The sequence below is a fragment of the Oreochromis niloticus genome, linkage group LG15 (assembly GCF_001858045.2).
Source record: "Oreochromis niloticus isolate F11D_XX linkage group LG15, O_niloticus_UMD_NMBU, whole genome shotgun sequence".
Lineage (NCBI taxonomy): Eukaryota > Metazoa > Chordata > Actinopteri > Cichliformes > Cichlidae > Oreochromis > Oreochromis niloticus.
Genome location: NC_031980.2, coordinates 7,844,665 through 7,861,323, shown reverse-complemented (window position 1 = coordinate 7,861,323; position 16,659 = coordinate 7,844,665). Strand labels below are relative to the sequence as shown.

Sequence of the window (16,659 nt, the reverse complement as noted above, 5' to 3'; positions counted from 1 at the left end):
TGCTTCTCCTCCGTTCTTGCATCCCTCGCTTCCTCACTCACCCCCACCTCCCAGCACCTTCTTCTTGCCCTCCAGCGATGCAATTTGCTGAAACCATACAGCATAGATTATGTGACTTCGCTGGGTAAAGTTAGCTACTGCAGCAAAAGCTCTTTCCCACGCTGATTCAGCTTTACTCCGGAGGACACAGTATATCAGAGAGGAGAACTGTCAGAGAAATAAGCTTGTGGGGAGGAATTATACTCAAAGCAACTTTTCAGTTAAAAATAACAAATAATCGTGCATACTAAATTTAGGAAGCTCGATGTGATGTAAATGTCCTAATCGTTCTCCCCCTGATGTTTCTCCACTTTGGTGCTGTAGTAGCCCTGGTGCTGTTTATCTCCATGGCCAAAACTTGATGTTGAAGCCACGTCCTTGCCCTGTTATGCTTGGAGTCTCCTCTGATTTATTTTTTCTGTGCCATAAATGGTCTCTCCCTTTGAGCTTCCACATATCATTCTCTATCAATGAATACATCAATACCTTTGCAGTTTGGAAGAACTAGTCCTCCACCCATAGTCTTTAAGGTAATTGCTCTAATTTTATATTCTGTGTAGCTGCATCATGCCATATGATTCTCAGATATACACTGGAGTTATATATACTTTTATATATATACTACTGGTTTTAGCCAGGTGTGCACGGCTTTTTCTCAAACAAACTCAAAATTCTGTCGTGGATGCAAATTTTGGTGACCTTTAAGTTAGGGCAACGTACGTTGAACAAACGCAAACGGACAACGTAACATTGCATTGCATGTCATGAAGATGAACATAATACATAGGAAAATCAGGAGAATTTGTATTTCTAATAAATCTTTTTTAATATAACATATAGATGTTAATAATCACTATAAGTGTGATTACGTTTGTAGAAACTTTCATTGAGATTGGCTCAACTGTTGAGGAGGAGATGAAGTACATGCAGACATATATACATTCATACATGAATAGGTTGGTACAATGACTGACTGGTAACACCACTGTTTGTGTCATTGCCACATTTGCTCCACCTTTGCAAACAAAGCCTGATGGATAACTTTGCCATGGGCCATTCTCCACACTTCTCACATTTAGCATGAACAGACTGTTTTAAGAACTACATTATGAATAAGACGACATCAACTGTGGCCTGATGCAACACTACCGGTGACAACTCTCACCTATATTTTTTATCAGTTGAGAAATTAGCCCTACAAATCTGCAGTTTTGTTGGTTTGTTTGGGCTTTTTTTTTTTTAAACATTTGCAAGTCATGTGACTGATATACTGAGGTAGCTTCATCAATGAGAATCTTTTGCTAAATTATTATTTTTGTAATGACACCAAAGAGACAAATCTGGCAACTTGTTATGCTGCCAGTGCTAGGTCAAAAACATCATATTTGAAGTTATCCCCCCTCTTCGACTGTAATCATTAACTATGTTTTTGAGGTCATGGAATATGGTTGGCGTATGAGTACATTAGGCTAATAAAGTACAATTTTTTAAAAATTAAATAAATAAAACCATTTTAGATTTAGTGTTCTCAAATGCTTGTTGCTCTTTTAATGCCAAATGGGCCATTTAAAGCATTTATAAGTGAAAGCCAGAGACATTAAAACACCGTGGCGGGGAGAAAGAGGCGACATATAACCTCAGCTTTCCATATCAACCTGCGCTTATACTGTAGTTTAAGATCCTTTCCAGAAGCTATGCACTTAAGGTTAATAACTACCTATGCCTTAAATCCTCCTTTAGAGATGTAGGTGCTTATCCATCTACATGGCTGATACATAGATAATCTCCATTATAGCTCAAAAGATAACATCATCTGCAAAAGGCAGGGATACCAGCAGGTGTTCCCAAACATCAGAGGTAGTTAAATAGAAAAAAATATATACTGTTAATGTTTTGTCAAGACCCTTTAGGTCTTCTACCTTGCACAGTCTCTTCTTCAATAGCCCAAAATTTTTACAGCATCAGCTGACACACAAGCCTTTTTACCCTATTGCTATACAAAATCAAAATACCTAACATCACCCTTCCTCCCCTTTGCTTTAAATCCTGATTTTAAAAAATAAGAGAGTAAAAATTACAGTAGATTGTCAAGCATGAAAATGCCAGCGCCAGTTTTGTGACTTTATTTCACAGTTTTGTGATCCTGCACAGGATTTATTTTACTTTATTTACCAGGCAGACAGTTTCTTCCTGAGGCTAATGGATCAACAGCTGGGGCCCATTTGGACCTTTGCCCTGAGTGTAAATGAGCACTTTCAGTCGTTCTGGATGTAAAACATCATGAGCACCAGGGGCAGAAGCAGCCATGTTGTATATTGGCCAGCTCTTCGGGGAGTATAATAACATCGGGTTAAGAAAACTGATTAAAAAAAATACGCCCTCTTTGTTCTAATTTTCCTTCATCTCTAGTGCTTGTTTTTCAATTACATTAACTGCTTTCAAATGTGCAATGTCATGCAGCACATGCAAAGGTAGACAAGCCACACGCCCATATATGAGCACACGCCCCTGACTTTGAGAGTCAAAACAACAGTCTTCCTTTTCTGCATATTTCCTTTTCTCAGACACGTGCGAATGACGACGGTATTTTGCATCATCTCACTGTGCCAACCAGATAAAGTGAGTCAGTGTTTACATATAGCCAGATTATGAATTGATTTGGCCTGCTTACAAAGAAACCACTGATTAACTGGATCATCTTGGGATGGGAGGAGATGTCATAGGAAGACAAGAACATCAGTGTGCGAGTGTGACAAGTCAACGCCTTTTCTTTTCATGGTCTCAGCAGCTTTCCGTTTCCCCATTGCTGGTTGCACATTTTGCAGCTGGTTCTCTCTAGTCTCTTCTTTTAATGATCATCTTTGATCAGTGTTTGGGTTCAAAGCTCAAGCTTAGCAAAATGGAAACTACGTCACTACTAGACTATGACTGAGGTGCCTTGTATTTGTCATTTTTCTTCTTGTACCACTACATGTTGGGATTCAACGGCTACATTTGCAAGCGGTCTAATTCAAGTATATAACCTGAAGACATTTTAGCCTCTTTTCCACTAGTATCTACTTGGCTCTACTCAACTGGGGTTTTCCATTAGGTGGTACCAGGTACTTTTTTTAGTACCTACTCAGTTGGGGTTCCAAACAAGCTGAAAATGTGATGTCAATAGACTGCATGCCAATCATCGTCAGGGAGTGACATCACTGGATGAGTCATGAAAGCAACTCAACTCTGAAACCCAGCAACTAGGAAATAGCTACATGCACACCAACACGAGGTCCAGTGATACGGTGCAGATGTTTACCGTCAGTTTAGCAGCAGATACACCATCGCCTGATGCCCTCCATTGTTGTTTTGTGTTTGTGTCGCATACAAACGACGTCACAAGACAGGAAGCCCTGCTGTAACAAACCCACCCACAATAAGGTGGTAGTCAACTGTTAAGGAAAACAACTGAAATGAGTATGGAGCAGAGTCGTGTCGAGTCAAGTAGGTGCAAGTGGAAAAGAGGCATTTGTCATTTCCAGATCTCTTTATTTTCACCTTGTCCACATTTATTCTTCATATGTGTATGTGTACACATATTTAATATCTGAAGTTACCATGTTGGTGGTGTCACTACTAAGGTCTCGAACAGATGTTCTGTTAGGAAAGGCAGCCTCAAGGTACCGTGAGGACAGAGTTGAGGAAAGATGTGGAAAACATGCAGGCAGACCAAAAAACTGGGATAAACCTGATTATAGGTCCTGAAGCAACAAAGCAACCCTAGACCATCACACTACCACCACCATGTTTCACTGCCGGTATGATGTTGTTTTCATGAATTGCTGTGTTAGTTTTACGGCAGATGTAACAGGACTCAAACCTTCCAAATAGCTAAACTCTTGTCTCATCAGTCCACAGAATATTTTCCCAAAACTCTTTGGGATCATCAAGATGTTTTTGTTTTTGGCAAATGTGAGACTAGCCTTTGTGTTCTTTTTGGTCAGCAGTGATGTTTGTCTTGGAACTCTCCCAGTCTCTTTCTTATTGTTAAATCATCAACTCTAACCTTAACTGAGGCGAGTGAAGCCTGCAGTTCTTTAAATGTCGTTCTGGGTTCTTTTCTGACCTCCTGGATGAGTCATCAATGTGCTCTTAAGAGTAATTTTGATAGGCCAGCCACTCCCATGAAGGTTAATCAAATTCAAAGTTTTCTCCATTTGTGCTCACTGTGGTTCCTTGGAGTTCTAAAGCCTTAGAAATGGCTTTATAATCCTTTCCAGGCTGACAGATATCAATGATTTTGTTTCTCAGAGATCTTTTAGCCTCCTTTACTTTGTCAGATAGGTTCTATTTAAGTGATTACTTGATTCAACAGGTCTGCCAGTAACCAGGCCTGGGTATGGCTACTCAAACTGAACTCAACTTTCCAAAAAATGTGGTTAATCACAGTAAATTCATGCTTTGGTAAGCTTGGATAACTTGTTGTCCCTTAACAAATGATATCAGACAGATTAGTATTAAGGTGTTCATACTATACAAAAATACTATACAAATATAGATAAAATGCATGATAAACTTTCTTGGCTTCCTGTACAAGCTAAATTATACTATGTCTTGCTTGTATTTATAAAGAAAACAATACTGTTGAACACACCACATTTTTTCTGCTCAGTTGCAGTATCCAGATGAAATACATCATCATAATACACGATTTTCAACAAACCACAATTTAGTAATTCCTCAAGTTAAAAGCAACTTTTTGAAAAACTCTGTTATATTTAGAGCATCTTTCAAGTGGAATAAGTTGCGTTATGCGATTTGAGAATTGGCTTCTATTCATAATTTCAAAAATCACTTAAAAGCCTATTTAAGCAGCTTTTAATTATTGCAAATATTGTAAGAGGGCAATGTCATTTGTAATGGAAATTTGTGTATTTTGTCTCAGTGTTATTGATATTTATATGCTCATATTTTCACAATTGTAAAACCTCACTGTGGATGTAATACCTAAATTATGTGGATATTTTGCATCCACTTTATTGTGTAATATTTTATTTGGTTGTATTTGATGGTTTGGGCCCCAGGAAGACTAGCAACCACTGTTGTGGAAGCTAATGGGGTTCCTTATAAATAAACAAATAAACAAATATCATCATTTAAAAACGAAACTTTGTTTTTACTCTGGTTATCTTTGTCTAATCTCAAACTTTGCGTGATGATCTGAAACATGTAAGTGTGACAAATCAGAAAGCAATCAGGAAGGGAGCAAATATATTTTCACAGCACTGGGCAGGGTGAAGCCAGAGGAACCTCTGGTGGAGGCCCGTAACAGCGCTGATATGTAAATCGGTTGTCCGACCTGGTAACAACAGGTCAAAGGCTGCTTGCTTTTTCTGTTTGCTTGTCAATCACATCTTCCCTGGGTTTGGTCACAATATACTTCAGCTGTATTACGTAGTGGCATGTATAAACTTTTACCATAGTACAGATGTATCACTCCTACCTTTCAACTTGTAGACATGTGTGATTAGGATCAATATGGGCCTTAAGAGACAGATGGCAGAATAAGTCCTGGTGAGAAAAATAACAGAAATGAGGAGGCGGAGGAAAACAAAAAAGCAGATGGGGTCAGAATGCACCAGCAGTTGACACGAGAGTGAGAAATGACAGCAGGATGGAAACTATAGAGAGGGAGAAAAAAGGCAATAAACCTTCATGCTGAGTTTTGCTTTTGAAAGAGACATTTGATACCTTTGTGCAGCCACTGTGTTTATAACTGTTTCAACAGCTGGTGTTTAGCTGCTTGCTAAAAGGCCTTCTTGTCAACACCTCTGATTTGTTTAGCAGCACATGCATGTGTCTGCAGGTGGTATGCGAAATGCGCCAGCACGTGGTCGGACACAGACCCCATCGGTGTCTATTTTTGCCCGTGTAATTTGAATGGAAGATAAGTAAACACAACAGCGACCTTCCTCGCCAGATCCATAAACACATCAGGGTCACTCATTAAAACAATCATCCAATTTACCGGTGAAATCTCCTAACGAATGCCAGTCTTGGCTGTGATAACTGAATAAATGGGGGTCATTCTGGATCCACGTTTATCCCCTTTTTCCTCCTTCTTAGACCCACCTTCTTGTATAATCTCAACCTTTCACAGATTTTAAAAAGCACATTTGATCAGTGTGAAACAGACCCAGAGGTTGTAGCAAAGATCACCAGTTTTCAAAATAATGAGGCCGTGCCGCTCAGCCAGCATCCTGTCATCAATCAGAGTGAGACCTGTTCGATTGATCACTGAGGGGAATCACATCCATCAACTGCTGTGGGTGGTGAATTCACATTTTCACTGGCTTGCAAAACAGAAAATAAAAGACCCACAATGTTAAACTAGTGCCTGGACGTACCTGTTTGTGTATACATGCAGTATATCCAGTAACTCCAGTGGTAACATAATGCTCCCGTCTTTGTATATGCCGATATGCGTGTTCACCCTCTGCATGGTATTGCTAAACTTATTGAACGCCACTAATGACTTGGCTTGAATTGCACTCTTTACTTCTCCTCAGCAACTACCACACGAGGCTTGCACGATACAGTATATGACTGTTCCTGCTTCCCAATATGGGGGGAAAAAAGCGCATGCACACACACAGATACACACATGCACAAAAGGCAAATGAGAAATGTTATAGAGAAGGTCACAGGAGAAGCAGAGGGAGGAGGGGATAATGATGCAGACGGAGAGAGATAATGATGTTCTTTTTTTCTGCCAGGAAGTTGATGCTAGGGGGACAGAATCCAGATTCCACTGTCCACTACCAAAGCACACAAAGGCCGCCTGGGGACCCTCCTACACAAAACAGTGTAGAAATTAAACAACCGCTGTTATTGTGGTGATGAGAAAAGGAGCAGGAGACAGAAACATTAGTATTATCCAGAACAAAAATGCTTCTTCCTCCAAAGTGTCTGTGCTCCATTTGGTCTGTACACTGACCTGTGAGTGTATGTCTGTGTGTCCTGATGCTTATCTTATATGGAAAGTACCCCCGACTGCTCAGCCACGGATATTATGGCCCCAAAAAGCCCACACGGCCTTATTCACACCCATGGACGCAGACATAAACACACACAAGGCCTCAGGGCCAAGTGTTGTATGCTGGCAGTGTCTGTGCCTGTGCACATGAATGAGCTTCATTGAGTGGGGCTCTATTAAAGCTGAGCCACGGAAAAGTAGGGCATTACAGTGTCTTTCTCCCCTTATTCTACGGCATACGCCCCCCGAAGAACACGCACATAGAGCTTGGTACGCAAGCCAACAACATATTTACAGCTCTAGCAATCTGTTTGTCTCGGTTATTCTCTCCTTCTCTTACACACCAAATAAAGGCCTAAAGCTTCTCCTCATTCATCGATTGCTCTCAGGTGCTCTCAGACAGATGGTCTTGTCACTGTGCTGACAAACTCTGCCTTTTAATCACCTCGGCTTGGCCTCGGCGTTAATCTGCAGTCCAACAGAGTCTACTCAAGTCTCTGACTGTGGGAGAGGTTACGGCATCACACAGTTAATCGAATCTCAATCATGATTTTAGCTTCCTGCAAATAAACCCGCACAAGCCAATCACAGCTGTACCCTGCACCACGGAGCTTGACGTTTCTTTGACAAGTCTGGTCGAGTACTATGTTGGAGGACAGAAATACAACAGAATTGGAATATTTGGCACAGCAGAGGCTGAAGTCCCTCAAAGCAGCTCTCATCTGCTGTTGGAAAAACTTTGGATTTTGGGCAAGTGATGTAAACCAAGGAGCAATAAAAGAGTGCTGTAGAGTTGCTGCTCCTAAATCCCAACTGCACTTTGCTCAACATGGATGAGGCTGTGTGACGGTCAAATGCTGCTTGGTTGACAAGTGGGCCGGAACAGGGAAGGCAGCGACAGCAGAACCACCAGAAATGCATGAAACAGCATGAAAATAACACACAGTGACTACAGTGGACACTGTTCACTGTTTTTAACACTCGGTTTCAGCTGTTTGAATGTTACATATAATGTTATATTTGCCCTTCTGGCTGATGGACCAATAACAGCACCAGCAAGAGCGGCCAATAGACCAGCCGCACCACATGCCCCCATCAGGAAGATTATGGTTCAACTCGACTGCTGTTGAACCATAATCTTCCCTTAAGTTATTCGACTGGGTGAAAAGACGCCACCATCTGCAGTGTAATTAGTGCATGAAGGCCAAGAGAAACAATGCAAAGTGAATCCAATAAGCACTGTGAGAAACGAGGGTTTCACGAAAGTGGTCAAGTTACTGGACAAAACATATGTTATTTCCTATGCAAAACATTGCCAGGGAGATATAGAGGGGTCTCAAAGCTGTCTTTGCTTTGAGTTTTATTAACATCTATTATGCAGAGGCACCGAATAGAATGAAAGACTTTATATTTTGCCTAATACAAATGCACTTAACAGAGGTGAATAAACACTGTATTTGTCTGCAAAGATGCTTTAATTAACAGGAAGCAGTGCCATGTTGACTGGATTTTGTTTTAGGTTATTTATGTTTTGCTTATTTTTTGTCTTCTTCTAAGAGATGCACTCACTTTAGGTGGGTGAGGAGGGCTAATTTGGATGCATTTGTACATTTGCAGGAATGTCACACATGGATGTGAAAGCAGGGTTAAGTTTTCATGACATTGCAACAAAAAAAAATTGTCGCTAGCATAAATGAATAATTTTGGCTAAAAACGGAATATTGATTAAAAAAAGAATAACTATGATTATCATTTAGGTAATAATCGTGCAGCCCTAGGAGAGGTTGTGGGTTAAGTGTTTCAGAGTGTGAACTTACATGTTAGCAGTTCCATTAACACTTCAAGTTTTAATACTTTTACACGTATAAAGTAATATAACAGTGAGTGATTTCTTTGGGCACTACAATGAGCCTATAATATAGTCAAGGCTTTCACTATATTAAGAGCTGCAGTGGGAGCACTTAGGACCTCGGCTTTCTAGCGCCTCTCTCTCTTTGGGTCATTCCCTCCTGCTTTTTTTCTCTCGGCTTTTTCTCCTCCCTGTCCTTTGAACACCAAAATGAACAGAGGCAACGTGCCCCGGGAGAGCAGAGGGGAATCCATCTCTGACAGAACTCACCTTCTGTTATCCTCTCACCCAGAGAGGAGGCAGAGAGGGAGAGAGGGAGGGGTGGAAAAAGACAGAGGCTTAGGGAATAAGTGTATATATGAGATGAAGCCAAAAAGGCAAATTTGATATTTTGACATCTTGTTCATTTTAAGATTAAAGGATGGTTTCAACATAAGAGAAAATATTCGCCTGTCTCCTTAGAAGTCTGGTAATACTCTCCTGTCAGCCACTACCGGAGTAACTTAAACAGAAAGACTGGAAAAGAGTGAAAACTAGGGGCATGTGTGACTCGGGAGGTAGAGGATCGTCTTCCAATCGGAAGGTCGGTGGTTCACCTACCGACTAGACTGTGTGCGTGATTGGATGAATGAAGATTTTATAAAAGGTGCTTTGAGTGCTCAGTTGAGTACAGTAGAAAAGTACTGCTCTGTTTACCATTTAGCTATCAACAAGTCAGCCTCTCTCTATATCAGAATTTGGCGTCCTGCATGCCTAAATGCATATCTGGTTTATTTAATCAATATAAAATCAAAGTTGCAATATTATTACAGCACAAGTTTCCCACGAATGCTTACATTTTCATTTTATTGCTTAAACAAAGGATGCCTTTATATGTTCACTCCTGGAGGTGCTGGTAGCTGGATCTTAGTCATGCTGGAGGATCATCAGTACTTAGCCCAGTTTTGATGAGAAGTGATGACCTTCAGACAGCAAGGTTTTCCATGACACACATTTTCTCCCTTTACTGTTTTCTAAACAATTTGTCTTCCAGCTACTAAGCAAGCACTGTGGCAACAATTACAGGGAACAAGTGAAATTCTCACCAAAAGCATAATCCTATTTGTTCTGAGTTCACCTTTTTTCCAGTCCATTACAGTTCAGTATCACCACATTACCACACCGCCTACACAAACTTGCACACGCACACACACCTCTGTGATGCTTGCTAGTATCAGGTTTTCTCATGAAACTGATATAGTGGCTGACCTTTAAGCTTGACCAGCACGCTCAAATCAGTAGCCTCCACTTCGATTTATCACGCGTGCACACACAAACACAAAATACACACTTTGGTCTATCTTGGGTCCTGCTCTTGAGGTGTTAACAGGCATGTAGTGGGTGTGACTTCATGCTTACAGTCATTTGAGCAAACATCAGCAGCAAAGCTATAAGAGCCACCTGCTTAAACACTGCTATTCACGAATGAACATGAATGCGCATACACTCAAAAAACAATTTAAGCCCAGATTTTCCTTAATGATTAATTATTTGAATATATAAACCTTGGATTTTATCTATTTCAGTTCCACCTTATGCAAAATAATTGCTTCATCTTTATGAGGGAAAAGAATAATTTTTTCAGTGTTGTGTGAAAGAAAGCACTGAACAATGCAGCAGAGTGATACTGTGTCAAAATAATGGAGAATATTGATGTGTCGGTTTCATTTCATTATCAGGCCCCGTGTCTTTCTAACACTAGTCAACAACACCGATATCATTCCAGCATCCAGTGTGACATCAGACTGCCAACAACACCAGTGAGCCAGGGGATTACCATGTGATATTATCCCATTTGCCGTGTGAAAGACATGATATGAGGAGGTGTCAGGCTGCTGGGAATATCTTTGCTGAAATCTACACTGCAGGGACTCTGTCATTAAACTGAAGTCGACCAAAAGCAGCGTTTTCTTAGAAAAGTGTTGAATTCTTTCTGTCTGGAAATCACGAGAGCTTGCGTACGTGCTTGATCTACTGTGTTTTCCTATTTATCTAAATATCCATTTGCATGAAGCAAATCACAGTCCAAAATACAGATCGGCACTGGGCCAGTGCACTCCAGCCGTCGTCAAACATCAAATACTTCAGTCACCTCTGTGTAGATCAAGCACACCTGCTGATGACAGTCCGAAACACAGCCCGAGAGCTCAGATGGCTTTGAAACTGAAACTAGTCTGCTCTCAGGCAGACTCTGAGAAACCCAGAGAAGAACCAAAGCAGAACCATAAAAAAAAGGAAAGCTTGCAAACAAAATGACAGCTACAGTATATAAATCATACTAAGGCACTGCTACATGCAGAAGACATGCAGGAGGTCTATATGCATTAAATGTGCGAAAGAAATTAGCAGAAGAACAAACTACTGAAAAAGACATGATGACATTCAGCATCCTGCTGTAATTTCAGCAAAAGTTTCCTTTCTGCATATTGACACATATACAGGTTTACTGCTAGAGTCAACATACTGCATTCATTAACAATCCCATGCGCATCCACAACTGCAGACATGAGACATACTCATGTCCCCACACCTGTACCTTATGTTGCTCCTCTGTGTTGCCTGATTCATGCACATGTGCATCCATGCTCGCAGACCCCTATTTAGTCTCTGATTGGCTGAGTCTGTGGCGACAGGCATACTGTAAGGCTGTATGTGTGCGCATGGCTGTGGAGACCTTCAGCTTGAAGGTGTGGGGGGATCAGAGTCAGAGGAGGTGATTGGCTGTTAACGAAAGTCACAGTATCAGCTCGTCCTTAACCCACTGCCCTTCTTATTTCCCCCTTCCCCCACGCTTGGCTCTGTTCACTTGGACATGACTTATAGATCGGCTCTCTTTCTGCACGCCTTTCGTGCCCCCCACCCCCCCACGACGTGGCGCCCTCCTCCCTTTTCAAATGTTAAAGAATGTGACTTGAGGACGCGAGAGCGCAAACTAATCGGGCTGTCAATATCGTCCCTCCCTACCAGAAAGGTAAATGCGTTTTTTAAAAGGTCAGAAATTTGCCACAATACTCGTTTCCAGCGCGTGCTGTCTGCGCACGCAGATCGCGGAGAGAACTACCATCACATCATAACCCTGTGAGGTTTCGCTCTCGAGGATGGAGAGGTAAATGCACGCGAGGTGGATGGATGTCTGTTACACGGGTTGATCTCACAGAGGCGCGTGAGGATGAAGTTCGACACACACTGAATAATGAGACAAAGCGCGTCTCGGTCGTTCATGGCCAACGCTACTGGTGCGTAAAAAGCGCAACCGTGCGGTTTCTCTCTCGCCTGTCTCTCAGCCTCGTGGAGCCAGCCATCCCTATTTCTCCTTAACAAGGGAGAAAATTACACGGGACACGGCACATGAGAACCACACAGCTTTGAATCTCCAAACCAGCTGGCATGAATGCTGCAGAGCACAGAGACACCGGCTAAAATATTTGGGGCCAGATGAAACATGAACGTACTTTATTCAGGTGCCCTTCTTGTAAACGCAGTGAAGCATCTAAAGTGATAGAGTAGTCCGGCTGCTGCAGTTCTGCCTAATCCATACTGAAACTGAACATAAAAAGCAAAGTCGACCAAACAGGAGAAATGTATAAAGCGGTTTCGATTAATCGTCTTTGACGGCGACAAAAAGATAAGATTTAAAAACACAACCTCTCAAAGAACAACAAAGCAGCTATGCAGGACCACTTTTTTTTTTTCATCCAGGGCTGTTCATTGTCCAGCAGTCTCAGTGAGAAGAGCGCACAACCGTGTGCGGCTTTGGAGTTTCGCTCGACTTACCTCACAGTCATACAACACGCTGAGCTGCTCGATGATCCACTCCTCCAGGACAAGTCTTTTCCGCAGCTCTTTCCTGTCGTACTTCACGGTCACTTTGCCCTGCTTCTTCTGGACCGGGTCTTCCCCATTGATGGGTCCGGACCCCACGCAGCCCACTCCGGGCGCACCTTGGAAGAAAACACGGCTGCCGGCGGTGGGCAGAGGGGCACTGGTTTCGGTGCTGGCGGCCGACATAGCGAGATGTGCAGGAGTGTTATTAAATAAATGTGTGGATGGAAGGGGAGGACTGCGGTGCCGAGTGTGGACTGCGTGCTGCACGGCAGACGGGAGAATGGTGAGGAGCTTTTAAACAGCTGCTATTTAAAGCGCAGCGCCGGAGACAGGCAAGAAGGCGGAGCAAACACTGCAAGAAGTAAGAGGCTATTAAACCAAAATATAAAGGTTGGTGACTGTAATCAAACTGGCCATCCTGCTGTTGGTAAAATAGCAAAGAAATGCGTAAAAATGTGCCATTAGCTGGTTAAAAATGAATAAATAAATAGGCTTAAAAGATTCAAATTAGATGAACGAATGTATTCATTTTTGCAGCGTACAAAGCGAAGCCCCTCAGTGGTGCTTCATCCTCGCAGATGCAGATATTGAGCGTTGCTGATATTTCTCAGATATATTTTTCCAGTTTCTAAAGTAGGGTTTCCATATTTGTGTGGAATACAGAAGTAGGGAAGTCGTCTGAAATTATAGTCATGAATATTTTCCAACTCAATACAATTCTGAACTCTTTTGCGCCACCTGTCGGACATAGTAATAACATTTCATTTATTTGAAATAAAAGTCTCTCTTCTTGTCCCAAAAAGTGATTGTTTCTATGTGTGTGTGTTTTATATATATTTTCTTATATTGGCAAATAGAGTGTAATGGACAGGATTTATGAGGGCGTTATAAATAAATTTAAGAAATGGCCTATCTTGCAAGCGTGTGCCTTATTGTGCCCATGTTATAATCAGTCTTGTCATTTAAAATATATTTGTAGAACTGTTATGTTGTATTTGTTACCATTTCTGCTGCCCTCTTTGCCAGATCTCTATTTAAAAACGCATTTTTAATGTAAATGAGATGTTTTAGCTGGATTAATAACGGATATAGTCACTTTGCAGCTCTTTTGATAGATGTGTTCTTTCTGGCTCAGAATGACTCGATATCATTCACGAGAGATGTGTTTGACCTACATTTTTAGATTATAGGCCAACAAGTCAATTATAACTGTATTAATTTTCGCTTTTTGGTACAACATAACTAGCTAATTTAAAGTGCCCATAGTGTATTTTTGCTGCTTTACATGTTTGCTGAACTGCTTCATGGGATGAAAACCTTTTGATTAATTAGACGCTGACTCTATTGCTCAAATCAAATCTATATTTTCCATTTGGCTTTCCTGGATTGAAAAGTTTGAAAATAAAAAGCATTCAACAGTGTGAGTGTCAAAATGCATCGTGTAAGTGTAGAAATATTTCTGTTGTGGGAAAACAGGATAAAATGACTGTGTTTGGGGCTTGAAGATAAATCTGATCTAAAATGAACTTGTGAATGTCAGAACAAGATACAAGCTTGAGTGTAATACTCTGGTAAAACTTCATAATGGGGGTAATTAGGCCCAACATCTTGGATGTTATCTATACTCAGAATATCTTTTAGTATATTCTTTGGGAACTTGGTTTGGTCTTGGAATAAGTAGTCTGTCATAGATATCAATGACATGCTGTTGGTGAAACACTCTCTGTACCTGCAGTTTGGTTTTTCCAAAAATGTAACAAACAAAACAAGGACACACATATTGATGGCTGATCTCAACTCCACTTAACACAGGAGGAGGTCCCAGGCTGTTGTGGCTGTGTAAGGTTCTTCCACATGTTCCACAAAAATAAATAAATAAATGAGGTGAGGGAAAAGATCTACTTACTTTTTCTGTTCTCCAGCCTCAGTAACTTTCACACAGTAACATCTGCTGTAATATTTACACCTCTGATTAAATCTCAGAAGTGTTAGCTTTATTTTGATACCACGATTGTTTACACAGAGTTTATAATTGCAGTGAAATACTCCATTTATTTTGGGCATGTCATTTTCGAGCAGGAAGCTCAGAAAGCCCTTTGGTGCTTAACAGGTTAATTAGGCCTCTGATATTTATTTATGCTATTTTATAGTTCAGTTAATGGAAGAAAAATGAAAGCTTAGTCTACTGTTAGCATATTTATTTGAAAGGGCATTGTGTTATTTTGTTTACATAGTAGGATATAGATCACAGTTCTTCATCAGTGCAGCATCTTATGTAAACTCAGTAAAGGTGTGTGACTGAATTGAATTGCAGTAACCACCAGAGGGAGCAGCATGTGTGGATTTGAAATGTCAAATTTCCAAATGTTGCTCTGGATGGGGGACACTACTGATATTGTGAATGATTTAAAGACATGGTATAAACAGAATAAATTCCAGTGATGGCAGAATCATGGAGATGACAAAATGAAGCAATATTTTAATTAGTTAAAATATTATATTCCTGTTTCTAGTAATACAGTACTGTTGCAGATCGTAACGCATAGACAGACAAAATGAGAGCATTTTGATTTTTTTTTTTAAGGGGGATGGAGGTTAACATAGATATTTAGTCTCAATCTTACAATATATTCCCCACAAATCAAAGTCCAACATTTTCTTTATTTAGTTCTAACCTGGAAACAAAAAGCAGGAGTAAAAATAATAATCTATTACTCCTAAAACAGCAACAGTCATAATATTCATCTAGCAGTGCATATAGTATTTTTACAACTGCAAGCACTGCTGGAAATGTTGCCTCACACACTCAGTTAGGTATGCTTATGTCCACATCACTATCCAGCAACATTTGTCACCAACAAATGGACACAGCTGGAGAGAGAGACAAAAACAGCTGCTAAACATTTCCCCCCCTTTTTCCCTAGAATTCTATGATTTCTTCCAATATCATGCTCACATTCCCACTGCTACCCCGTTTAGTAATTATATGCTTTTTTCCCCTCATCGGATACGTTAACAAATTGTTAGAAGGTGCTAAACAAAGTGATGGTAATTTATATGAGAATACTTTTACAGATATATGCTGATTAATGAATGCTCTCTCGAACATTAATTGATTATCTGCCATTACTACCTCCTGCCATGCAGATGAAAAACAAAACACTTTCTGTGTGAGGTGCTGGGGCATGCCCAGAGGTTCTATCTACGGATAGGAACATGGCTGGAATTTAACATAGGACATCTACTCAAGTACAGATTTACTATCCCTGCAGTACACTGTGTAAATAACTGTCTTTTTTGTACCTGTTTTTCATTTACAGCACAGAGGCAAATCTGACTGGGAGAAAGCTGTGTACAGTGGTTGTGTGACTGGAGGAGCTATTGGCTTTCGCTGTATGTAACTTACTTTATTAACTAATAGTTTGCATTACAGCAAATTTATGCATTTTGTCCACGTGTTTATTTTTCTGTTTTGCAGCTGGTCTGAAGGCTGGTGTTCTGGGATGTGGAGGCTTTGCTGCATTCTCTGCTGCAATTAAATATTACTTGCGGTGAAGCTCTATGGAATGGCTTGATGGACAAAAACATAAATATTACACATGTGGACCAGAGAAAGAAGACTCGTGCTGTGAGCTTGCTAACCCTGATGTTTCCCTGCACATCAAGGATTGCTGTAAAAGCATTTCTCATGGTGAATCTTCAAAGACAGTGCAGAGTGGGTCTGCTTCAGTGGCGCACTGATCCGGTGACGAAAGCTGAACTTGTGTGAACTTTACTCTGGGTCTGTAAAAACTCAGATGAGCACTCTTCTGCCTGTAAAACATGGGTTTGATGTGTAAGTAACTAATCCACACCAGGATTATTTATAATAAAAGCACTTTTTAAAATTGTG

At 40.8% G+C, this 16,659-nt stretch overlaps 1 protein-coding gene and 1 long non-coding RNA gene across 6 annotated transcripts in view; one reads left to right on the top strand and one right to left on the bottom strand.

Annotated features, from left to right (window-relative positions):
* The window catches only part of ppp1r14c (protein phosphatase 1, regulatory (inhibitor) subunit 14C), a 25,395-nt gene extending 12,345 nt beyond the window's left edge, over positions 1–13,050 (bottom strand). Inside the window, exon 1 of the mRNA XM_003440689.4 lies at positions 12,717–13,050. Coding sequence (XP_003440737.1) covers positions 12,717–12,950 — 234 coding nt within the window. The 5' untranslated portion in view covers positions 12,951–13,050. The remainder of the gene's footprint in view (positions 1–12,716) is intronic.
* LOC102078050 (mitochondrial import inner membrane translocase subunit Tim22) lies at positions 11,484–16,659 on the top strand. Of its 5 annotated transcripts, none has more exons than XR_002056653.2 (3): positions 11,484–11,913; positions 16,088–16,160; positions 16,246–16,659. It is a non-coding gene; the product is annotated as a mitochondrial import inner membrane translocase subunit Tim22 (long non-coding RNA). The 5 variants fall into 5 exon arrangements; XR_003214240.1 differs by having other exon boundaries at positions 11,484–12,048; XR_003214239.1 differs by lacking the exon at positions 11,484–11,913 and adding an exon at positions 12,912–13,050.